General features: G+C 38.0%; 4 protein-coding genes across 11 annotated transcripts; 1 reads left to right on the forward strand and 3 right to left on the reverse strand.

The window, feature by feature from the left end:
• The first annotated feature begins 275 nt into the window (after nt 1-275).
• On the forward strand, nt 276-977 carry LOC103702233. The gene has a single exon (XM_039124003.1). It carries the CDS (start codon nt 276-278, stop codon nt 975-977), a length of 702 nt encoding a protein of 233 aa, XP_038979931.1.
• A 941-nt stretch (nt 978-1,918) lies between these two features.
• Nucleotides 1,919-5,439, reverse strand: LOC103702165 (NADH dehydrogenase [ubiquinone] 1 alpha subcomplex subunit 1). Of its 2 annotated transcripts, none has more exons than XM_008784482.4 (3): nt 5,214-5,439; nt 5,007-5,114; nt 1,919-2,060 (listed from the first exon to the last, which is right to left on the reverse strand). In XM_008784482.4, the coding sequence occupies exons 1-2, from the start codon at nt 5,322-5,324 to the stop codon at nt 5,025-5,027; spliced, it is 201 nt and encodes a 66-aa protein (XP_008782704.2). In that variant the 5' UTR covers nt 5,325-5,439; the 3' UTR covers nt 1,919-2,060; nt 5,007-5,024. The 2 variants fall into 2 exon arrangements, with proteins under 2 accessions (XP_008782704.2, XP_008782703.2); XM_008784481.4 differs by having other exon boundaries at nt 1,942-2,186.
• Nucleotides 5,440-7,318: 1,879 nt separating this feature from the next.
• On the reverse strand, nt 7,319-12,405 carry LOC103702164 (hydroxyacylglutathione hydrolase cytoplasmic). Of its 2 annotated transcripts, XR_003384683.2 has the most exons (8): nt 12,212-12,405; nt 11,943-12,065; nt 11,472-11,633; nt 9,820-9,898; nt 9,610-9,723; nt 8,390-8,566; nt 8,087-8,275; nt 7,319-7,679 (listed from the first exon to the last, which is right to left on the reverse strand). XR_003384683.2 is itself a non-coding variant. In XM_008784480.4 (7 exons), exons 1-7 carry the CDS (start codon nt 12,256-12,258, stop codon nt 7,605-7,607), a joined length of 777 nt encoding a protein of 258 aa, XP_008782702.2. In that variant the 5' UTR covers nt 12,259-12,405; the 3' UTR covers nt 7,319-7,604. The 2 variants fall into 2 exon arrangements, 1 of the variants encoding a protein (XP_008782702.2); XM_008784480.4 differs by lacking the exon at nt 8,087-8,275.
• A 2,820-nt stretch (nt 12,406-15,225) lies between these two features.
• Nucleotides 15,226-24,332, reverse strand: LOC103702163 (putative zinc transporter At3g08650). Of its 6 annotated transcripts, none has more exons than XM_039124473.1 (7): nt 23,975-24,190; nt 23,084-23,206; nt 22,438-22,947; nt 19,186-19,470; nt 16,910-17,038; nt 16,566-16,663; nt 15,226-16,413 (listed from the first exon to the last, which is right to left on the reverse strand). In XM_039124473.1, the coding sequence occupies exons 3-7, from the start codon at nt 22,900-22,902 to the stop codon at nt 15,603-15,605; spliced, it is 1,788 nt and encodes a 595-aa protein (XP_038980401.1). In that variant the 5' UTR covers nt 22,903-22,947; nt 23,084-23,206; nt 23,975-24,190; the 3' UTR covers nt 15,226-15,602. The 6 variants fall into 6 exon arrangements, with proteins under 6 accessions (XP_038980401.1, XP_038980403.1, XP_038980406.1 ...); XM_039124475.1 differs by lacking the exon at nt 23,975-24,190 and adding an exon at nt 24,235-24,332 and having other exon boundaries at nt 15,603-16,413; XM_039124478.1 differs by having other exon boundaries at nt 15,603-16,413; nt 22,438-22,937; nt 23,999-24,191.
• Nucleotides 24,333-25,332: the final 1,000 nt, after the last annotated feature.

The following is a 25,332-nucleotide window of genomic DNA, read 5'->3' on the forward strand; positions in this document are numbered from 1 at the left end:
AAAAAGAGAACGAAGAAGCTAAAAGAAAATAAAAAAATGGCCAACTCCCGTTGGAATCGTGACCATTAAACCTTCTAAGATCCAACGCCAAGTAAATCCTGACAAAACAAAAAAACCACTGTATCGAAATCCTGACAGGTTGGGACTCCTCCCGAATCCAAGCTTTTATCTTTTCAGATATGGTAGTACTCAACATAGATCTGAGTCCAAATCCTCCAAAGCATTGCTTCGGTGGAGCCTAACAAAGCAATGCTGGTATTTTTAGAAACCTAACAATGGAGTTCATTCAATGCTCCATGATCCTTCTCGCTGTCATCAGCCTTCTCTCCGGTCACCAGCTCAAAGCCCAGCCAGCCAACATTTCACCAACCCCAGCCAGGGCCTTGGATTCCGTCCTCCAAGACTGCGCCTACCGAGCTTTCGACCAACCCCACACCGGCGTCCCCTACGTCGGCATTGCGCCGTCGAACGTCTCCGGCGTTAAGATTGCTGTTTTGAGGCTCAGGAATGGAAACTTTAGGAATAGAGGATTCAAGAGATACAAGGAGTTTGAGATCCCAAATGGAGTCATTGTCCAGCCTTACGTTCGAAGGCTTGCTTTGGTTTATCACAACTTGGGCAACCGGTCTTCAATCTATTGTTCTCTTCCACCAGGCTACAGCTATCTCACTTTTGTGATTGGATTTTTGGCTTACAATGCCGAGAACATTTCGGCCAGCAATCTGCCGGAGCTCGATCTCGTGGCATCGAAGTCGGCCATTTCCATCAGATTCAGTACTGCGAAGGCGGTGCCAAATGGAAGGACGGCTAGGTGTGTCTGGTTTAATTTAGATGGCTCGTTGGAGTTTAGATACTTGGTGGGGAGCAATCTTTGCTCGACTTACAGGCAGGGGCATTTCTCTATTGTTGTTAATTCTTGTAGAGTTGCTCCTTCTCCGGTGCCGAGCCGACGGTTGAGCTTCGAGGGAGAAGAGTGATGAATCTGTGGCATGGAAGATTATTGGAGCAGTGATGGGAGGTTTCATGGGGTTGGTTTCGCTGGCTTTCCTTGTGGCATTGGTGGAGAGTTACAGGCGGTGGAAGTTGGAACGGATGGAAAGCGACGCCGAGGTGGGGGAGGCATTGGAGATGGCACAGGTGGGGAGTGCTCGAGCGCCGGTGGCGATGGGGATGAGGACTCGACCAGGGGGGCTTGAGGATGAGTATGTGCCTTGATTCAGGGGTGGAGCATCATGAATTGGGCGTCTTTTGGAAGGGATAAGCCAGAGGATCTCGCAATCTTGAATCTATGCAGAGAACCATTGTAATGCCCATTACATCTTGGCATTTGATTTAATTTTGCACTCTATTTTTTTTTCTAATTTTTGTTTATCATTTGTTTCAGCTTCATTCTTTGCAAAGGTTTCAGTGCAGAATGCTATGTAGCAAGAACTGATTCTTTTTTTTTTTTTTTGATAGTTGGACATATGCTTTACATGCTTTACCTAGTTTCTGCTATATGAGCATTTATTCAGTGTTTTCTGGAAAATCCTTGGGATGTATATTCACTTGCAAGTAATTACAAGTGATTTTCAGCTATCAATCTTTTAACCAAATTAGTTTCTTAAAAAGGTTGTTATGTATTTAAAATTTCAAGGATCAAGTGCTCTGAAGCTTTGAATTGAAGCAGAAGTACGGTACATATTTTATGTGGCATTCTGATATGACTGAGATATGTTAGAATATTAGAGAACTGGAATGCTACCAGGCAAAGGCTTTAACAAAGGCATACATAAATGTGCAGCCATACCCCATAAAGCAGACCATATCACAAATGTAAAGCCTACAGGATATACACATATGTAACCACATATCTTGCTTCTAATATCTTGAACATGCTTGCTAAGCGTGGACATTTTCAGAATTTAGAAATCAGAAATAAAGCAAATTAAATCCATTCAGTGTAGCCATAAACTAGTTCTTTCTCTTTATCTTGAAAAGAAAGGCCAGTCCTCGATTAACAACGTCTCGAACATCCAAACAAAGGTGTACAGATCTTGCATATCATATTTGAGAGGCTCCTGAAATGCATCAGGGACAAGGACATGAAAAGAGAAATGGTTCAAAAAACCTGAAAGAATATCGTCTCTGAGCTTTAAGGAATATTATTTTCAACAAAGATGACTGTTCAATCAGTATGCTATAACCTGCACCAGAAGAACCAAATTTAAGAATGCCCTGCTAAAGTTTTCAAATATTAATAGTATTTGAACACACAATAAATAAATGCAGTTTTCAACACCGTGCAAGTGAAAATTCACACTCCAAATGACTTTGCCTTTAATGGTACTATATCGTGACTGATTATGCATGAATTAAATAATTAATCGTATATATGAAGATCTAGATTGTGCATGGACATGTACAAAGCTCCATATAGTTGCAACTTACAAAAGGGCATGCCTGCTTAAACAGTAATACCATATTTGCTTAGACACATCATATTAGACCTGATGTATTTATTTAATATATCATAAAAACCCTATAGGCTGTTATTTTGCATGGATATGATTGAATCTGTCTCATACCTTCCCAGGGGAATCTGTGAGTATAAAAATCACAAACAACAACCAAAGCCACAAAATAAATGCTAAAGAGTGCAAAACCAATGTGCAACCATTGAGTATACTTGTGGTGTATCCAGTGACCTCATGATGCATCCAGAGAAAAATGATGTAAACTTAAAAAAGAAAATAAGGTAAGTTGATAAGCGTCTGCAGGAATACTTGCGTGTATCTAGTGCCAACACTAATCAATAAGAAAATCCACATTCTACCTTCAGTTTCTACTCTTACATATCCATCACAAAGTTATGACTTCTCTCATCTGACACAGCGGTAGTTGCACCAATTGATCTGAACCTTCAATTTCAAAGTGTCATCAATCTATTCTAAAGGCTACGCCAAGTTGGAATAGTCACTGACTGCAACTTAACAACTTTCTTAAATACATTTTATTTTAAATAAGGTCAAGTATGTCTATTACGCATAGTAATTCAAGAAAGGCCATCGATGGGCAAGAGCTTAACCACCGCATGAGGACTCCGTATAGGTGCAAAATTTCCAAATAAATTCTCTCAGATGCACGAAGAAGGTTGTATCAAATTAGGAAATTCACTTCATTTTGAATCTTCTTGCCCATCTCGTGAGAACTGGTCAAATGATGGGTCAGGATGAAACAAGGAATTTTCCCCTCAGAACATTGAGCCTCTGAATCCTTCTCCAGCTCTTTCTTGTTTATTAGTCCCTGAACATCATCTTATGAGCAGGAAGAACATCATCCACATATCAATGATAGGGGACGGAATAGCTTAACTTAAAATCCTTAGCGAAGTTCTAGAATTGCATCAACCTTCAAAAATTCTCGCTGATTTCCTAAATTGGAAGCATTAAGTCTCCGAACCCTGCATTAACATCTGGAACATACAAGTTTCATCTAGAAAGCCGATTAGTTTATAACTCCTTCAATTCCAAGCCTCCTTCATCCAATCCAACCTGAAAAGGACATAACAACAATTTTTTTTCTCTTTTTTCCTTGATATCAGAACTTGGATAGGTTAACCCAATACAATTTATATTATACTTTTTTTATTTTTTTTTTCCATTTTGCATATAGAACATAAAGATGGATAGATTAGTAACACCTTTTTGCTATTTCACTTGTTATAAAATTTTGTAGAATAGAACCTCCTGCTGCACATGATTTCTGGAAAATCCTCTGTCTACATTCAAAAAAAGGAGAGAATTGCCATGATTTGGATTAGCCTTACTTTTGTGGTATTACTTGACATTACAGCCATCCAACTAGATATGATAAGACGAAAAAAATACCTTATGAGGAAATGTGCAACATCCAAAAACGAGGAAGAGAAATTTCCCTTGTTTTCAACCAATCCACGTCTGATTTGGATGAGAGTAACAAATTATTCCAAGCATCAGAGAAGAAATTACAGATCCTGAGCCACTCTTATACCTGGCCATGAATGGTAACAAGCAAGGATACCACTGAATTGAACACCCTCCCTTAATCCAAAAGGCCAAAATATGTACTCGCAATCCCATTAAACTACCAAGCATATCTACATGACCACCTCTCACTTCTACTCATTCAAAGTCATCAGACTCAGCAGATATGATGGTTTACGACCATTATCTAACAAATGATTAAATCTCTTCTTCTGTTCCCATGTTCCAGTGCATCACCCAACACAATCCTCCTCCTTGGCCACAAACTATTACATGGAAGCAAAGCCATCTTATTCATGAGGCCTTCCCACTGCTTTAATCTTCGTGTACATAGAAATGGACAAGATTGTATCATGAGGGAGTTTTCTAATGCCCTAACTCAAGATACTCCCATGAACATCTGCATGGGACCTTTTTAAGTTCTTCAGCCTTGTCAAACTATTCTCATTATCAATTACAAGTTAAAGCCCAGCAATGTAGAATAAATCTTTCCACTACGATTATAGTTTATAACTTAGTCTATATCATCCCTAATCATATATCGAAAATTCCTCAACAAATCACAAGATCTTCTACTCAGAAAAAAAAAGAACCATGTGATCAACTTCAGCATGACATTCAAAGATTCCAAAAATGAATATACTTGTGCATAGCGCAAACCAAATTTTTTGAGAAGAATAATGCCAAGCAATTTTATTAGAAATCAAAAGTAGTCGTGAATAAAAATAAGAAAATACAATGGAAGACAACAAATGGGGTTATTACAAAAGGGAAAGAGGTCAGACAATTATCCACTCATTAATAACGACTAAAACCCCAACATCAGGCGCGGTTTCCACCAAGCAAACCCAGAAATTTCACATCAAAAACTCCATCAAACAGAACCTAATCTCAACATTCATCAAAACAAAACACGCCACAACGATGCCAGCCAATCCAAACCCTAATCCGAGAATTTTAATATCAATAAACCGATCAAGGAAATGACAGAAGATAACAAACCTATTGGCAGGAGCCGACCTAATTCCCGGCAGCGGAGTAGTGCTCCACGATCTTCCTGTCCCTCCTCTCCATAGCCACATCCCACATATCGTTCCCAATGTGCTTTGGCTGGATTTTTTAAAAAAATTCCAGTTAAAATAAAACAAAAATATATAGATCTACAGATTAAAAAAGAAAAAAAAGGTAAAAGAGTGATATTGATCTAACTCTTCCATGAGCGGCTTCGTGGATGTAATACTGCGCGTTGCCCATCACGCAAAGCATTCCGGCGATGATACCAAGAGGAAGAACGGCCTCCAACCAGAACAATTTCGCCATCTGATCTTAATTTTAGTCAAAAATTAGGGGGTCAATCGAGAGAGATCTATCGACTGCAAGGAGTACGTCGTGGAAGGAGGAATAAGCCCTCGGTCAAAACGAGTTGATGGGTCAGCACTGGACGGTGGCACGCGGGGCGGAGCAGGCTTTATCATATTAAGCCGCACTTTAGGATAGTGGGAGCAGGCGGCTGCCAGCTATTTGACATATCGATTCTGGAGGTAGAGCTCCGAGCTGTCTGGGCGGGCATGCGCCATGCGAGGATGGTCCTACAGGCTAGTTCGATCATCTTGGAGAGCGATTCGGCCACGATCATCGGATGGATCCAAAGGGGGGCGACGGTTGATGGTACAGACCATTCCTTGATCCATGATATAGGGATGATGATGGAAGATGGAAGGGATTTTCTGGCTAAGCATGTATTTAGAGAAGCTAATGGGGCGGCCGATTGGATGGCGGCCCATGCGGCCCACCACTCAGGGTATACTCTTTGGGCAGGGCAGGAGGAGCTATCACATGCTCTCCGTGAGTTGTTATATTTTGACTTCCTTGGATGTATTCGTAAAGTGTGAATAATATTGAGGGCTCTTTTGTAAATAGAGAAACAAAAGCTGGGCTAAGCCTATTTGCAGTGGAATCAGGCATTTGGGAAGTTGGTACAACTTGGTTCCATAAGGGCTAACGGGAATGTCACTTCAAGCTCTCTTGAACGGATTTCCTTCTGAAATCCAAAGTGACGTCTTATCCCAGTGTCCTCCCGTCTGCTCGAAACGGCTACAAGATTTTGTTTCCAGATAGCCAAGATGGACGTGAGTGAAGGCTCCACGACAAAATAAATAAATAAATAATATTTTTTTAATTTATATTTATTATGCATCTATTAATCCATAAAATTTATGCTAATATGTAATTTAATTAACATCATTAGTAAAACTATTTATCTCACTTAAAAAATTAAGATTGCTTTTGAGAAAAAGAGGAAAATACATATTTTTTTTATATTCTTGAAAATCATGGTCACCCGAGATTGTTTTGGTCATTTTAATTTTTTTATATGATATTCAAATTTTTATTTAAAATCAATAATTTGACTTATGTTCTGTTAAGCCATAGATTAAAATATTAAGTGTAAGTAATTTTTTTTAAATTAGAGGAATCTTTATAATTTACTCTAATAAAAAAATATTGATAGTTGATCTATGCTTCTATCTAGACAAGAAAGGACATATCAATAAAACGATGGACAGGGAGCAGTATCTTGTTACAAAGACAGCTCAAATAGCACACATGAAGGCTTTGGCAGCTTGCATTGTAATCAATTAATTATGAAGATAGAGAAACTATGATTGGCCTCCTTGGGAGATTGCTTGATCCCATGCTTTATACTCTATAGGGACATTGTTAACTGCAAAAAAAAAAAAACACTCTCCCCTTTACGTAGGCAGTTTGATCGCCTGAATTCTTTTAAAGCTGGAAAAAGCGCCTGCATTTAGTAAAAACATAGACATTAACACCAGTTTATGACAAGGGTTAAAGAATGATAACTGCAGAGATTTAAGTTGAATTGCTAGAAAAGAGAACTTAATTCAAGCCTACTTAGCCCCCTATGTGATTATTGAAAGAATTCACCCAACATGACCCTCTTAGGGAAGGATCTCAACAAATCTACCACTCAAGAACCTGACCAATGAGAGAGTGGGTCTAAATATACACCAACTTGTCCGCTTCTCACTCCCTGGATATCCAATGTAAAAATTTTCTCCATAATTAAAAAAGAACATGAATGTTTAATATGTCTCCCTGCTTTTTAGTCCACAACTCAGAGCATAACAAGGCAATAGAGGATGTAAAATATTCATATTCCAATTCCATGCAAACCGAGGATGGATAACTGGATAAGTGAATGACTCAAATCAATAAATACCACTGTTAATTGTTAATCGATAGCCATTTAATGAATAATTATTAGCACAGCACCAATAGGACATGAATAATTTGTGATAATATATGAACGATATAAACTGATTATTATAGAAAAGCAAGGTTTGGACACATTATATCCCCTGAAAGCTGGCAACCCGTATCCCTACAGATCATCAAAACACGAGGTAGTTATCACATGACCATTTAGGATGGCAACAGCCTTCAAACTTCAACCTGAGCCTTTCAAGTCTGGTTGCCACATGAAGACATACGAACACTCATTTAGAATACATGTTGTTTTTGCCCAAGCCAAAGTGTAAACACTAAATTAAAAAGCTCAGGAGCCCCAAATTTTCATCAGCCTCTCCAATTATCTTTCAGCCTCCTTATTTCTTTTATGGCTTCAACTGGAGAATGACAGCCAACTTTTGCCTGCAAAGCATATCGACAGAGTTAATCTTTCTTCAGAGTCATCAAGGAATTTGGAAAAAAGAGAAGCTGAATGATTAATTGCTATGTTCTTCAGTAGATTTCAGTAACGGCATGCAACTTGACCTCCAAGAAGGAAACTAATGGCATAAGCCATTGCAAAACCAACCATTAGGATAACAGGTTCTGAAGCAGAATAAAGACCTATAAAAACTGGTTGTACTTTACAATGGCAATTTGTTGGCAAGAAGTCTGGAAAAACTGGAGGAATAAAGTCTTGTAAATGGTGGGAACTCTAAAAGATCTCCAAAAGCCATACCACCCCTTTGGTTTCAAAGAAAATTGACCTAAATACTTAAAATTCAAATTTACATGCTACAAAGCACATGAACTTCTGCGGTGTACTTTACCGTTCAACTTCATCAAATGCCTCCTTCAATATCAGGTGTCACTATTGTTGGAACACTGAATTCTGCAGTATCTACTATGTGATTCATAGGCCAACGTCAATCCAAAGATTGTTGGCTTGGAAGCGAAGATATTAGATGGCTGAAGCAACAGTTAGGCCAACTTCTTTACATACAATTCCCAAATCACATCTAGATTGCGGCATTCAATACCGTATGCATTAAGATATTAATAATGGAGGTCAATATCTAAATTTTATTTTGTAACAGTGTGTAATTGAAAACCATAAATGTAATGCTTAAGACCTGTATCTCTGCTACATCGACACGCATGAAGGGGTTTGTCTCAAGCTCTTCCCCAATGGTTGAAGGAATGGTTGGTAGGTTTGCCTGACGCTGATGCTGGGCCCATGAGAGCTTTTGCTTTATCTTCTCATTCTCTGGCTCAACTGTTAATGCAAACCGCAAGTTGTTTACTGTGTACTGGCAAAAAAATGGCATGTCAATCATTTGCCCAGCACATTCAGAAATGAATACAAAAATGTAAATTACAGCTTAAAATGACAAAATTTCTCATTAGTTATGACAATCAATTTAGATATCCTGATTATATATTGATGTGCTCTCCTACTATCAAGTCCAATAATCACGATGACGTGCTCTCTCTAGCACCAAGTAAATGCTTATGGGTGTAGTGCATGGTATTTGCATGCTGGCTGTTCAGGGAATGGAGCTCTAGCTTGCATTCCATCACAACTTCTTGCAATGTAGCTTGTACTTTAATACACTGACAAGTGACAACCATTTACCATTGTATACAAGGCCACTGTTCCATTTCTACATTTCATTAAATCATCTCATACTAAGATTAGTGGGATATTTTTACCATTGTTACATTACCTATATTCATCAGCTGCAAGACCATGTTCACAAGTCACTGTCACGCAAGTATTAATGTATATCTCATGCAAATGAAAAAGCAAGTAATTCATAGGCAAATGATCGAAAAACCTGCTGAAATCAGATCACAGTTGAAGCAACCAATTAGGATAAATATGCCAAAGCTTCTACACAAGTATCACATTGTGATAAATAAACATATTAACAAAGTTAATAATTTATCCCCAATATTTCTAAGATCTAATAAAAAGATTTTAAAGTATTTGCTGCAACTGAAACAGAGAATTGAATCTATCAATTGGAGGTAAATGAGCAATGACAATCTGGAGTAGTCCATTATAAATAAAATTTTACAATGACATTCTCTTAAGTAGATTCTAGAAGCAAGGTGATCTTATGCGGTACAGGCACAATTAAGAAAATAACATTCTAGCCTGACATGTTTAAACGTTATGCAAAAGACCAAGAAACCTTGACCTCTTCTTTCTTAATTATAACCCAGAAAAAGAAAAAGAAAAAAAAACCAACTGCCCTTAGCATAGCTATTTGGGATCGGTTCTAATTATAGTGTGGCCCCATTTTCATGATTAGTAATCAAACAAACATCAAATAATTAGAAGATATACCTCATGGCCACAGTAAACTCGAGTTGGCTTTGGTAATGAAGCCAATGTTACACATAATGATTGGTACATCTGATCTGCAGTACCTTCAAAAAACCTTCCACAGCCAGCAATAAACTGCAGAAGAGAATGAAAAAGAATGCCACAATCAGTCAGTAAAAATGTTAAAAACACTCTATTATGAAATGCATCTGCAAAAATATCTCCGCTCACCAATGTGTCCCCAGTAAACACAGCTGGATCTTCCTCCTCTTTGCAGGTCACATAATAGCTTATGTGTCCTTTAGTGTGGCTGATGGAAGCAAACAAGCATAACATTAACCCAATAATTATCTATACATAGCAACTGTTACACTGAAAAACAACAGCCTCGGCTTAATTTTTTTCAATAAAGGTGCTAGAACGCACAGGGTACAGAACTACAGATAAAGCAAGGAAAAAGAAGATACTAGAATAAGAAGTTGATAATTTAGACGAATAACTTAAATATCTTATAGTTTTTCGAGCTTTGCCATTTCTTCATATCAACTTACGACAAGTATCAAAAACTCATGATTACCTATTAATATAAAGTAAATAAGGGAAAAATGTTTTTCCTTCTGATAGCAGGATACAAAGGTGATCTGAATTCTATAATCATATGCCCAATGAACATGCATGAAATATACATGGAATTGTAATCTAATGAATGTTTTAGAATTGTAATACGCTTTATTGGTTAAGTTTTGGTTATTAGAGTAATAAATAATTTAGTTTGTGGGTGGCATAAATTTCACTTTCTTATTTTTAAAATAAGAAAACAGAAATAATGCTTTTACTTTTTTTTTAAAAAAAAATCAAAAACATAAGTATGTTTGCTGGAATGAACCATTTTTATTTTTGTACACAAAACATTTCTTGAGAACCAACCTCTCTTCTAACCCTTATCAGAGGTTTCTATTTCTAAAATTAGAAAAGACAAATTATGTTTTGATTTTATTTTTAAATTTTCAAGAGCATAAGCAAGATTTTTGCAATGAATCATTTTTATTTTTGTAGATAAAAAAATTTCTCAAGAACAAACCTCTCTTCCTACATTTGGCAACGGTGGCGATGATGATGGAGGTGCGGCGACAGCAGTAATGTCAGCAGGAGTGGCAGTGATGTCGCAATGATGAAGGTGGCGGCAGTTGCAGTGGTAGTTGTGGCTATGACATAGGCGGCCGCAGCGGCAGCAATGGCGATGGAGGTAGCAGCGGCAACGGTGAAAACAACAAAAACAAAAAAAAGAGGAGAGGGGGACTCATAATGGTCTGGAGAACGAAGTTTAGCCTATCATTCTCCCTACTCCTCCACCATGTTGCATAATGTTATAAAAGAAAAGGTTCTGACCAACCTCTTGTCATTTCAGTCTTTCTCATGAATTTTTGATTAGTTAAACCATCAGCTTTGTTTTGTAACATACTAGTATCAAATATATACACAGATACTGATGCAGCAACCAAATGAAGGCCTATCTCCATAGCTACATCTAGCTCCATATTGACTTTGTTTTCATAGAACTCATTTTCAATATTTACATCAAATCAACCTAAGAATGCTTCATGTGTTATGTGAATTCTATTCAACTGGCAAAGAAAATTATAGAAACTGTGAATCAGTTTATTGCTCAAATCAAAGCATACTTTATTGACCGGTATGTTGTGTATCATAATAACAATGCATTAAATCAGTAATTCTAGTATTCACATTCTTCCTTAGAAGTTACAACATTCCAGACCATTATAAGAAAGTGCACCATCTACAGTAACCAAATAATAATCACCACAAATCCAATTGCCAAAGAGTCCAGCATAATAACTAATCACAAGAAGGCAACGACATACCATGGCGTGTGGAGGGACAGTATGTTAATATCCGCCCCGAGAGTAAATTTGTCCCCATTCTCAACCTTATTTGTGCACCCTTTAACATTGTCTATTGTCCCACCAAAGACCTTAATCTCTGGCACCAGCTTTTTAATCTCCTCATTTCCACCGGAATGATCCCTATCCCAGATAAAACCAACTCGCAGTAAGAAGAAACCAACCTTTTGTTATCAGAAGCACACTCAGCATCACAGGAAACATATAAAATCCCAAATTTAAATCATTTCCAGAAACGACGAAGGCCCAAAGATCCAATCTTTTCGCCAAGAAAAATAAAGACTAGTCTAATCAACTCGACTTGTTTGTTAAAAGGCAGATTCAGAATCATTTCCAACAAGCAATTCAAGTAATTTATTTCAAGGTTTTCTCCAACTGAAAGAAAAACCAAATTCGAAGTTTAAAAACGTATCGGGCGAGAAGAAGGAAAACCAGTGATGATGAGTGGTGAGGACGAGCTTGAGATCGGCGCCGATCTCCTTGGCGCACTTGATGATCTTCTTGGGCTCCACGGGATCGACGGCGGCCGCTTCCTTCGTGCTCTCGTCCACGATTCTGCCATTTCGGCGAGATAGAAGGAGTCAGCTTTACGAAATCTAGTCTAGTTAAAAGCAGAGAACGACAGAGACAGAAGAACAAGGGTTTAATTAGGGTTTAGAGAAGGATAAAGGAGAAGTGATTGGCAGGGATAAAACTATTACAGGTAGGCATAGTTGTCCTCCAAGCAAGGGATGTGATAAATCTTCATCTCTCGCTCGCTCGCTCGCAGCTAAAAAGTAACGGAGAGGTCGAATTGGGAACCCTAGCCTGTTTTTCCGGTGGCGTGAAACCTCTGCTTTCGCTCGCTATATATCGTCTTCTCTCTTTTTTTGTTTGTTTGTTTTTCTCTTTTTTTATTAGTTCGAAAAAAATAAACACCTTAAAAATTCACCGATTCTTTATTGTCAAATCTCAACCATGCCAAAAATACTTTTACAAATATTTTTTAAAAAAATTATATTTCTAAACAAAAATATTTTTTACAAATCAAACGAGCCTATACGTCATCTTCGCCGTTTATCCTGAGCTTGCGAGAGGTTTGGGGTGTTGAAAGACACGTGCAGGCTTCCTGCTATGACGCGTGCATGTGACGCCGAATCGGCTTGCGAATACCGACGTATGCAAAAGTTTGAATGGATAAAAACAGAGAGCAGATAATGTTAAGATTACATATTCAGAATCTGTGCGGACATGTATCTAGTCCATATTGATTATTCGCTGGATAGATCTTGGATACTTATACAGAATCAAGAAACCCAAATAATACCTTCCGGAATTATTTTGGGTGAGATCCTGGATTGTTACAAATGACATCAGAGCGGACCCGGCCCATAACCTATGTGGACTAGGGAACACTGCAGCATGGATTCATCGGGGCTGACTACGGACCAATCGTAGTGTTTGTGATTAGATATGAATTAACCTGACGAGGATGTTGGGGCTTGAACGGAGGGAGTATGTGAGAACCTGTGCAGGCGTGTGTTTAGTCCCAAATCGATTATTCACTGGGTAGATATTGGGTACTTATACAGGATTAATGAACCCAAATAATATTTTCCAGCTAGCCATTTTGGATGAGGTCCTGGATTGTTACAAATAGTATTAGAGCGGACCCGGCCCATAACTTATGTGGACTAAAGGACACTGCAGCACGGATCCATTGTAGTTGACCACGGACCGATCGTGGTGTTTGTGATTAGATTTGAATGGATTTGAACCCTTAGCTTGACGAGGATATTAGGACTTGAACGGAGGAAGTATGTGAGGAACCGTGCGGCGTGTGTTTAGTCCCACATCGGTTATTCGCTGGTTAGATCTTGGGTACTTATACAGAATCAAGGAACCCAAACAATATCTTCCGGCTAGCCATTTTGGGTGAGATCCTGTGTTGTTACACCTTTATTCTAAGAAAAATGTTGAAGCGTGTTTTCTCTAAGAATGATTGGCGAATTAAAATTCATAAATCAAACTGGTTGAACCTAGTTTCATGTAGTTATGGAAATTAAAGGCATTTCTGGAGAGCAAAGTTATTTTTTATTTGATACTCTTGGTGAAAATAAAAGTAATATAACTGGACGCCTCCCATGTTACGTTTGACAAAGAATCGTAAGCCGCTCTGCAGCAACGCACTCTACACCAAATGTACACTGAGACTGCCGACCAGTAAACTCACAGTGGGCGCAAATAGAGGACTTGCAGCTTTTGCCCAGCGGTTAGTATTAGATGATGACCCAAGATCAAAGATGATGCAGGTGAAAATAACGAGATTATTATATTTTACATCCGGTAATTCTATATAGTAGTAATTCTAAATCCGGTCCAACGTAGTAAATGGTAATGCCAAATTTATTCTTGAGGACTGCTATTCAAGATTACCTCAAGGCAACGATCTTGGCTTGAAATTTGAGAATAAAAATGCTCCTAAATTTAATGAAAAATATATATTATAATTATATATTGTACAATATTGGTATTATTTATATAGTATTACGATATATATTGTATTATAATATATCATTAACCATATTATTGTCATATTATTCAATTAAGTTTAATAATTATAATAGAAATATATTATTGCACTTTATATTTATATTATAAAATTACTTAATATAATACTTCTATTTATCTTATTTTTCTAATCACAATAAATACTAATATTAAAATGATAATATATGATAAGTACAAATAAAATATTAATTATATAATAAGAATTAATCTATTTTAATAGGATTAATAATTTATAGAATTAATAAATATATTTTTATAAAAGATATTAGGAATAGTTTTGGTATTATATGGATATCCAAACAAGTTACTTACGAATACCGAAAGACCTTTAATTACTGAAACATAGCATGCCAAATGTAGTGTTCTTAAATTATCGAAGATCGAACTACGGCAGGATAAGAGTCATCATTGATCTAAAATTATCTTAGTAATCTCATTTGGATCACTGAACGGCACCTTAATGTACAAGGATTGTATGGATGCAATGGCTGAATGCCGATAAAATGTGACATACAACCATGTTGAAATAAAATAAAAAAAGAATCATAAGATGCATGTGATGCAAAGTGCCCTAAAAATGATCTTACATGGTAAGAAAAATACCACACGTTTGTCCAAGTTTCTTGATCCCCAATTTCATTTCTTCTTTCATGTCATTTTACCAGGATAGCTCCGTGCAATTAGCATGATATAGCTTTCTCAGCTTTCCTCCAAAAAAACCATAAATTTCCCTGTTTGAGAGCCCTGAAAGTTTAGGTCAGGAGGCCGATGTTTCACGTTGCATAAGTGACAGAACTCCGTCCATACAATTGAAGTCGAAAAATGAATGTTCTCAGGAACCAAAGGATGTTGAAACCAAGACAATATGAGATTTATAGGACCTAGTGTAGCTTTATTTCCTTCGTATATAAACTTCATATGCAGGGCAAACAGAGATTGCCTAGTTTATATTAAACCATACGCATTCCATCAAGCATACATCTGCAGCCCTCTGGTTTCAGGGTACCTATGAAAATTTTAAAAGTTTAAGGGTAGTTTACTCCATTCTAACTCATTGTTTTGTGGTACGCCATTCTGCAGCCAAACAGAAGATGTAGTCGTCAGACCCAGATAAAAACTCACCTGACACACAACAAGCAATACACACAGCAAAATGCGATTTTCCACCAAATAAGAGAAATTCACTCTTTACATTCAATTGAATTTACTGAAGATAAAAGGACCGAAAAAACTTGTTTTATGTTCAATGTCTCATCATTATCATTATGAAAGCCCAAGTATATGCATCACTCCGCCAACATCCATCCTAAATTTTCATTCCAGAAACCAACCGTATAGAAATTCATGTCCACTATTAACTATTCTATTTTCCCTTATGATCAATCTAATGATAACTCTCTCTTCCTAATATTTTCAGCCTCTCTAAGCATCTGGGTTTCACCCTTCAGCCTGATAGATTTCCAAGGCAACCAGGTGGCTTATAAAGATCTGTGCACAAGTGCGCTCACGATACAAGAACAAATTAAGAATTCAGTGGGCAACTTAAGTGACAGCCTCTGGTGCTGAATTGCAGTAAGGTGTGTGCAGGCAAACCAACCTGGTGGATGTTAAACACACGCAGGCAAATCCGAGCCCCATCAAGAGCCCGTAGATGCTCTTCCTTGCATCCAACTTCAGCGCTCGCTGGAAAACACTGCCAAAGCTAGGGAGCAGTGTGCCACATGCAAGGACCATCCAATAATCAAGTCCACTGTAGTCAATACCAGCGAGTATAGCTCCAATGGCAGACATAGGGCCTGCAAATCCAGTCAAGGCAGCAGCGGCCAAGGCTCCCCGCCAGCTGTCAGTGGCGCCGAAGATGCAACTTGCAACAGCAGCACCTCGTGGCAGCCCATGTAGTGAAACTGGCAGAACCATGTGCCGGCCGAGCCCGTAAGCCTTCGGGGCTGCCACACCTAGAGCAAGCCCCTCTGCCAGGGCATGAAGGGAGATGGCCCCGCATGCCACGAATGACTGAAGAGTGAGGGGACTCACAGAAAGGCCACAAGAAGATGCAAGGTCATTGGCAGACACCTTGCGACAACCCACCCTTAAGATGCTAGCTGTGGACATGTGAGATAAAGCTGAGCCAGCAATAAGCAACAATGTCAGGGTAAAGAACCCCATCTTCCAAGACAAAAGAAGCTGTAGAGGCCTCCATGCAGCAAGAAGAAATGCAATGCCGGAGGCTACACCAGTGAGAAGAGAATGTTGGAGATAGAAGGCAAGAGAAAAAACAACAAGTATCATTCCACCAAGCAATGGCCCAAGACCAAATAGCAGAGAAACTAAGAAGCCAGAGGCATCCTCCGAGCTGCGACACAAATCAAACAGATTTTGGTTAGAGCTTACCAGAGGCTCTTGCAAAAATACATTCACATATAGCAGAGAAGGACAAGATATCAAGTCTAGATGTTGCATTTACTAAAAATAAAAATTGCGGATAGACGAACAGCAGACGCTTACTTGTAGCCATGGCTAAGACTTTGGAGGACTGTGCCTAAGGTTTCCATGAATGCTACAGCCAGCGTGCCTGCAGAAGCAACTTGAGAAGGAGTTGCTTCCTGGAAAAAAGAGAAAAGTATCATCACCCATTTAGCTCAAAGGTAGAAAAGAAGGATAACACGCGAGTAAATCATAGCAAGATAAGTAGCATTTAGCAATTTGCTTTTCCTCTGGTGAGAGCACACAACAGCTTTCAATGATCACAAAATGCAGGTGTTCCTGAAACTCTGCAAAAATTTTGGCATGGGCATATATTTGCTTCTATATATAGGGCATAATGATAAGTAGACTGATCAGTTAATTACCTTAAAAGCGTCAGGAAGAACCTCTGCAATCACCATCCAGATCATGCATCCAGCAGCAAAGCCCGTACAAAAAGGAAGCACCTTGTGGAATGCATCAGCACAGAGGAACGAAGGCACAGCTACAATGGGCTACAATCAAGAGAGACAAATGGCTATTAGTAAGAATATTGTGAAAAGCACAGAAAAAAACCATCAGAGAAATTTCCAACATGTCATCACATATCCACCAACTTTAAATGTTTTTCTATTCCATTGGGAACCGAAATAGATGAAAAATGCAAGTCTTTGTATTAAACGCATTTTCAGATATATGTATCACTCAAACTGAAAACAATAAACCATATGATCCTAGATTTAGGGAAAATATACAAATTAGTTCAAAAAAATTGAAAAATAATACATAAATTATCATTTATAAGAATGATTAGGAATTGGAGGCCTTCATTATGTGTTGATAGAGCTTCTTGTGCATGTCATGCTGATAGCAAAGCACTAAGAAATGTACATATTGACAGCAGAAAAATAGGCAGGTGACAGAGGCCTTGTGACAACAAAGACAAAGGATAGAATTCTAATCAACATGAGCAACATTTTTACTCGTTAGGCACCTAGTTAGGTGGTCCCAAGCAGCAAAACTATTCTCAAACTCGAGTTTCATGACACAACATTTTATGCAGCTTCTGAGCAGAAATAAAAGAGTAAGAGGCCAAGTCCACAATTACAGGAGTTTCTTCTCTTAGAAGCACACAAGCATATGTTATTTTCAACAATATTATGAACCAGAGCAGTGGGCAACATTCTGTATGAAAAATCGCAAATAGAGGGGGAATGAAGGTGTATAACCACTCAAATGGAAGGAAATAAAATTGGAAAAATCAAATTTGAGAAGATAAAAAGTGATTGACATGCATAACCACTCAATCCAGTTTCCTCAAGGGCAATTAAAGCTGGCAATGCAATCACAAAGCAACAAACCCATATATGAATTCGGAAGAGAGGGGCAACCAGGGTATGAAGAAGCATCACCGGAATTGAGAGGAGGAGGGGGGCTCCCTGCTATTTCATTTATATTGTCAATTGTGATACAAATTATACAAAAATTTGAAGGGCAAGGGGTTGTTATTATACAGCAATGAAACTGTTAAATATTCACAAATCTAATTTTAACTTTAATTTGGCTTAGGATCTGACTTATGATTAACAAAACATAGTCATAACTGATTGAACTTGGTTCTTTATAGACACGATCTCATCAATAAAAGGATCAAGGATAGGAATCTAGAAAAAAAATGCAGAGATATATGTTAGAAGCAACGGAGCAAAATAGATTTTCCAAATTAATGTTTAATTGTATTATTAGTCATGGAAAGAAGTGAACTCACCAACCCAAGACCAGCGCATGGTCATGTTTAAAATGAATAGCAAGGAAGCAATTGTTAAGCTGACCCTGTATCATGGTTTTAAATAATGAACTTCATCATGGTTTTGAGGCACTTTTGTGTTGGCACGACCATATTACTAACAACCATAATCTATGTGCTATGACTGCACTAACTGTCAATAGTGGCTTATTTGATATTGCAGATGTTTTGTAACAGGACATATCTCAGCTGTTTGGCGTCCCTCTCCATGGTTCCTCCAAGGGAGAGGTCCCAGCTTCAGGTGGCATCACCTGTTATACATTTTCATAAACATCATGGCAATCCTTTCTAACTGTTATATATGTCCATAACATCTTGGGGGAATGGTCACTTCATGAATAACAGGGCTATTGATACCATGACCCGAGCCAAAGGGCAATGCATGAAGGTTAAAATTACTTGGTCATTATTAAAAATATATGAAATGATAGTGCAAGAGCCTCGGCTTTTCAGGTTCTGGCTTTCATAATGTTAACACAATTTCAGTTTGATGGAAAACACAATCTTACAGGAAAAAAGCTTACTGTTAAAACGAGTGGATGAAGAACAAGTAGGGGTTTTGGTGGTGGTTGGGGGGAGAGGGGGGGGGGGGGGGGGGGGGGGAGGTGATAATCATCATGCATAAATCAAAAAACATTTGGGCAAACACTTGATGCGATCATTTAGGGAAAAATTGGTGATTCAGTGTAAATGTGACCCAGAAATCATGACAAAATGCTGTTCTCCATTTCTTCCGGGGGTAAAATCCTTCCAAAAGCTAAAATAGCAGAGATGCTGATCTCAGACCTACAGTTATATATCTTATTATACATTGAAGGAGGTCCTATGATAAGCAAAACCATGTAAAAAGTTTACCTGGGGCAATGATGTAATGAAACTCCACAACATCGCATTCTGAGGAGAGACCCCTCGAGATGCTAGAACCATGCTTACAGCTAAGCCTTCAGGTATATTGTGCACCGCTATTGCTAGAGTGACCAGAAGACCTTGAGAAAGCCCTTTTGAGCCAGCAAAGGATACCCCAACGCCCGAACCCTCCCCAAAAGAATGAAGAGTCATTATTCCAACAACAAGTATAACTTTACTTGCATCAGCACCTTTTATGTCCAACATGCTTACTTCCCCATATTGTTCAAGAAACTGAACAGAAAGAAATATCATTATTTCAGCACATATATTCATATATAATCCAAACCCAACGGCAAAAAGAAAGTTTTCATACAAAAGCTATTGTAATATAATAATCAGCAATCCAAGTCCTAACAAACATGATGTAGACAATCTTGTATTGCAGCCTATGGATTTGAAAAAAAGGGCATGTGACCATCTAATTAGATTTGACTAGCCACTTCAAGTACTGGTATTTATACAAGAATGGGTGGTGCGCTAAAAATCACAATTATGAGAGTCAAAATTACTGGTTTACAAGAGGCAAAATAAAAAGGAGGCAAATCTAAGGAGTTATCTAGTACAACTTTATATATGGAATGAAGGATAGTTTTAGAAATGAAGTAGAAATATTAGTCGGCGAACGTTCAAGTGATATGCGAAGTTGTAGTCTAATTACTATTAAGTTGGTAGAAGAAGAGAGAGAATAAATGCCATGATATGTATATACCCCATGTTGGCAGGAGCAAAATGAAGATACAATTTAAAGAAAATGGATGTATTAAGTAAAGGCATCATAAAGCAAAATAGATACTTGTAGGTGGTGAATATAGTAATGGAAGTAGTCGGCAAGATGCGCAAAGATACAGGGCGGGCTGGACAAGAGTATTGATGTCAGAAGAAACAGGGGTGCTTGAGTTTCAGCAATATAAGGTTTATTAATAGTAAATACATACTTCAGAAGTGAACACATTTATTGACCTAGAAGACGAAAATAATCTGTCACAAATATATTCTTTCTAATTACAAAAGAGAGCTAACCTTGTAAAGACTGTAGAATGATATCAAGAGGAAGTGTTTCCACTAGCACAAGATGAAAAGTAATGAGTTGTAGGTGCCCAAGGAACAAGGTTGGAAGGAGAAGCATGAGATTCATTTGAAGCGGATAGACTTGGAATTATTGCAAAATATGTTAACAAAGCAACAAACATATAATGAAGGTTGGTGATGGAGATTCAAGTCCCAAATGGTGACAAAACAAAAAGAAACTCAATGTGCTGATGTTAAAATGTAGGCTCACCCCCCCCCCCCCCCCCCCCCCCCCCCCCCCTGAGGCATTCTGTATGGAATTGCAAATGCCTCCCTGCATTTCGAATTGCTGCAATGTCAACACTGCATTTTGCATATTGCTACAATGAAGTCCACCCTCCTAATTCAGTACAGGGCTTGCTAGAGGTGCCTACTTGTCAGCTGAAATGGAGATATGTGATGTAGACCTTTCTTAAAAGAAGACAAAATCTGACATGGATAAACCTCTTCCCTTCTTCCTCAAAACCTAAGGTTTCCAAAACCCTAATTCTCACAGAAGAGAGATATCCAAGGGGAGGGAGCCATGTCTCATTGGAAGCGACCCACTGACGATGATCACCCTCGCTCCAATCCCAGCAAGTGCCCGTATGCCCCATCTCCCCCCATTGGCGTCGGGGCCACCAAACCCCATCGGAGGTGAAAGACCTTCCCCTCCTACCTTGACACCCAGAACACCGCCCCCCTCTCCACTCCGTGGATTCTGAGTGCCTCCTCTCCTTCACAACTTTCAACTCCATCTTCTCCTCTCGTTGCAGAGGGCCGCCTTGAGGGATGCCCTCTCAGTACAACTCGTTGTTGTGAGAAAAAGTATAACTGAATAAACCACTCAAAAATCAAATTTTTGATCCCTTCTACTCCAATAATTCTTTGCAATTTGATCCTCTAAAGCTCCCAAACTCTAACTTAGATTGTATCCAAACATCTCTCCTCTCCAATTTTGATAAAAAACTCATCACCACTTCCCATTCCCACAGCCGAGACCACTCCCCTGGTCTCCCATAAAATTCTCCTCTCAGAGAAATTTTTGCTCGAAATCTAGGACAACAACTAGTCTTAGTCTGAATGTGGATGAAGTCATTGAGTCATGTCCAATCCGAGATGTGCGAGTGAGATATCGCGAGAACCGCCGCTCGTGATCATGCGAGAAGGCAGCGACTTGTGCTATCAAGGCTTCTTTAGGTGGCCTACTAGGTGGGCACTTCAAGGGGACTGATAATGGTGAGACTGCAAGGCAATGATACTCGAAGACCATTACTTTGATCAATGGGTTGGAGCTAGAGATGTCACAACTCTTAGATTCGGAGCTGAGGGAGAGGGCATCAATTTTGAAGGAGTGAACATAGAATAATGAGTCCCTGGACCCTCCCGAAACTCTAAACCTCTTAGATTCGTCGATGGGCCGCTTTCGGCAAGACATGGCTCCCTCCCCCACGAACTAGGGTTTCTGAAACCCTAGATTTTGGGGAAGAAGGGAGGAGAGGTTTATCCACGCTACATTCCATCTCCTTTTTTTTAAAAAAAAAATCTACATCACATAACTACCTCCATGTCATCTAACAAGTAGGCACCTTTCGCAAGCCCTGATCCGAATTAGGAGAAGGGTGGACCACGTTGCAGCAACGTGCAAAATATAAGATTGACATTGCAACAATTTAAAATGAAGGAGAGTATTTGCAATTCCATACAAAATGCAGGAGGATATTTTTTTAGCCAAAAACATAAGTACTTAAAATATACTTGAAATAATCAAGGAAGCTAGAAAGACTGATTAAGCTATGTATGCAGCTTATGATGATATGGGTTGATTAACATTGGTGGCGAACTTATGAATCAACTAAGATAAGACAAAAGGACATAGAGATGGTGATCAAATTAAGTAAAATACAAGAAAATATATTAGAAAAGATAAAACAGAATTATGAGAGTTAAATGCACAGAAGTCAAACCGATTAAAAACAATAAAAGAGCCCAATGAAGAAGCTATGAGAAGAGAGCGAGCCGGACAGAGAGAGAGAAGGTAAAACAATAAACTTAATCCTATGTTTACATTTGTTGACATGAAGAACACTATGGAATATCATTTATTATTGCAAGAAAGAAAAAAATGGAGGAAAGCAGAAGATCGAATACCTTCTTACAAAGCCAAATAAAAATCGCTCCACTCAAAATCCCAATAACAACCCAGTTTCCGCTGCCATAGACCTGTCCTTCCTGCACTAGGTCAAAGCTTGCAGCCAACATCACTCCAGCAGCCAAACCATTGCATATACCTGCCCATTCTGGCTCTAACTCCACGAAGAAAAATGGAATTGCGCCCAAGGCTGTTGCTGCAGCCATGGCAAGAGTAAGCCATGCAACTGTGGACACTGAAACTCTGCTATTAACAACCGTCTCACCAAACCCTTGAAAAATACTTTTGGAGCTCTCAAATCGAGACTCTGTACCAGTCACATCTATAAGTGCACTTTCTAAGATCCTATTTGGAGCTGTCTGAGACCTCTGAATGATTTCCTTCTCAGACTTTGCAATAGTAGAACCATGCAGTGAAACAAATATAAGCAAAAATAGTAGAAGGGTTCTCAATTTTGAGGCCATCTATTCAAATAATCTTCAACATCTATGCATGGATCCTGCTTTTGCCTGAAACAGATTAGATCTAAGTGCATATATAACTGCAAAACTGAGCATGCTCATCTTTTGTATTCTAATCTCAGTTTCATATAATGCTCAAAAGAAAGAAACTCAGAATCAACAAGCAAATTGTTTAGCAAATAACCTTTAGGGATGCACTGTACTGTATATGAATCATTAAGAAGTGTTCATCTTGACTGCAGTTCAAAAGAAAATTGTCCTGGCATCAGCAAGTTCTCCCTCTGATTTCAATATTTCCCCACATTAACTGCAGATTGTACAATGATATAAGCAAAATCAGATATTTCAAAATAATTGGCAGAATGGATGCAACTGATCCCTTTTTTTGAAAGGATAACCACATCCGATGAGATATTGAAGTCTCAAATCAAGTATAACATCTCGGATTCTCAGATGAATGAACACCGCACAATCAAATAAACAGTGATCAAATTAAACTTCCGCAGGCCTTTTGAAATACCATAAATTTCAAAATCAAATGAACAAAAAATTTAGAATATCATAGTATCAAATGACAAATATATACAGAAGATAAATGGCTATTATAATGAAGAACAGACGTTGCCAACCAGGGAACTCCTCAAATTAGTTCCAGCTGCTAAATTAAGTTGCAAAATACCAAAGTTTCAATCCAAGAAAGCATTACGATACAACAATTTGTAAGGTATATAAATTTAAATTGATAGAACTCCAGCAGTTGGTAGTTTAACAACAACTGCAAATGAGGGTTTGTTGAACGCGTGATACATTAATTAAAATGTACATGTTTGGAAGAAATATATATCAAAATCCGATCTTTTCCATCTATATCATTCTGAAGATGCCCTCTCCGATCAAATTCTAGCATCCAAACGGATGCAAACGAATCCCGCATTCAGATACAAAAAGAAAAGACAAAAAGGCTTAATTTCTCTCTGTGCCCAAAGAAAGATCTATCGAAAACCCTACTTTTTAATCCACTAACACATTGTATCAGAAAATCAGCTAACCCTGAAGCAAAGATAAATTTCATTACCAGAACCCTAATCTCGCAAATCACCTCAAATTGGAACTCCAGAATTCCCAGAAAAATGCAAGAAAATCCAACCCATTGCGGCGCAATTGGGCTGCAGACAGAACCACCGAGGCAATCCCCGCCAAACGTCCGAAAAGGAAATCAGACAGCGAGGAAGCTACGCTCCAGGAGGCGACTTAACGTAGAAGGAGAAGAAATATTCGATGGGAATAAACCCTAATCTTTAATTGGTAGTTTTTATAAAACAATATACTACTTACGGCGGCACGCGGTTCTGGCGGAAACAGCGAGCAGTGAAAACCAGAGACGATGCTTGGATTCGGGAAAGTGGTTTTTCCCACGCGTCATCCGAGATCTCGTCTTATATTATACGTATCGGCAACTCATCCATGCGCTATACATAGAATCTCCCCTCTCCATCCCAAATATGTAAACTGTTTTTTTTTCCTAAAATACATGAGAAAACAAAATATTTATACAATTGGCTGATGAGGGTGCAAAGTAGCATGGTTCATAAAGTTACACGATATTGATATAGGTTCAAATGTCGTCTGAGTTGGAACAGACTTTCTAATTGAGATATTTAAATGAAGAAGAATGAAAAGATTAGCAAGTTGGCATGCAATATAACTAAAATCTAAACTCAAGCCACTAATTTAAAGCCCAAGTTTTTTATTTAAAATTTCTATTTGAATTCTTTTTTTTTGGTGAAAAAAGAGAGGAAAAAGTGGATAGAGAGCTAGCAATGGTTAGTGGAAAGACAAAAAATTTATTCTGAGATTTTTTAATAAATAGAAAAACTAGATAATATTAAGATAATGTTAATATAATAGATTTTTTTCATTGTCTCGATTTAATTGATTAGCTTATGAACAAATAATCTAACGATCATTAGTATGGCTGAAACTATCTAGGGAGTTAGTTGACAAAAGATTTTAAAATTTTATCAAAAAAATTCTATAAAAAAAAGATAAAGTATAGATCTTTAGATAACTACAATATTTTTATATTCTTTTAAGAGATGATATTAATAATCATCATTTTCTACGAGAAAAGTTCAAAAAATTATGTTTTAAGTAGAAATCCTAAATTATACATTATTAGAGAAGGTTAGGTGAATATTGTTGCTTACTTAATTAATTCTAAAATTTTAGATAAAGATGATAAATATATAAAATTTAATTGTATAAGATATGGGCCTTCACATTGCTCTCTATGTTAACTTTGACATATAAATAAAAGAAAAAAGTGATGGAAATGTCGAAGAGTAAGGATCAAACGTAAGAATCTCAACATCAACAACGAACAAATTCTTATAAAAAAAGAGAAGAAGAAATGAATCAAGGGAGAATCCGAAT

This window comes from Phoenix dactylifera, chromosome 3 (genome assembly GCF_009389715.1).
Source record: "Phoenix dactylifera cultivar Barhee BC4 chromosome 3, palm_55x_up_171113_PBpolish2nd_filt_p, whole genome shotgun sequence".
Lineage (NCBI taxonomy): Eukaryota > Viridiplantae > Streptophyta > Magnoliopsida > Arecales > Arecaceae > Phoenix > Phoenix dactylifera.

What these genes read in the sequence shown, in the direction of transcription:
- LOC103702165 (XM_008784482.4), bottom strand. Translation starts at nt 5,324, where the DNA reads ATGGCGAAATTGTTCTGGTTGGAGGCCGTTCTTCCTCTTGGTATCATC. An exon ending in ACGAAGCCGCTCATGGAAGA is followed by an intron (nt 5,115 to 5,213) that starts GTTAGATCAATA and finishes TAAAAAATCCAG; the next exon opens with CCAAAGCACATTGGGAACGA.
- LOC103702233 (XM_039124003.1), top strand. Translation starts at nt 276, where the DNA reads ATGGAGTTCATTCAATGCTCCATGATCCTTCTCGCTGTCATCAGCCTT.
- LOC103702163 (XM_039124473.1), bottom strand. Translation starts at nt 22,902, where the DNA reads ATGGCCTCAAAATTGAGAACCCTTCTACTATTTTTGCTTATATTTGTT. An exon ending in TTATTTGGCTTTGTAAGAAG is followed by an intron (nt 19,471 to 22,437) that starts GTATTCGATCTT and finishes CTTTCTGTTCAG; the next exon opens with TTTCTTGAACAATATGGGGA. An exon ending in TTCTTCCTGACGCTTTTAAG is followed by an intron (nt 16,664 to 16,909) that starts GTAATTAACTGA and finishes TCTTTTTTCCAG; the next exon opens with GAAGCAACTCCTTCTCAAGT.
- LOC103702164 (XM_008784480.4), bottom strand. Translation starts at nt 12,258, where the DNA reads ATGAAGATTTATCACATCCCTTGCTTGGAGGACAACTATGCCTACCT. An exon ending in CTCACCACTCATCATCACTG is followed by an intron (nt 11,634 to 11,942) that starts GTTTTCCTTCTT and finishes TATCTGGGATAG; the next exon opens with GGATCATTCCGGTGGAAATG. An exon ending in GAGTTTACTGTGGCCATGAG is followed by an intron (nt 8,567 to 9,609) that starts GTATATCTTCTA and finishes TTTTTTTGCCAG; the next exon opens with TACACAGTAAACAACTTGCG.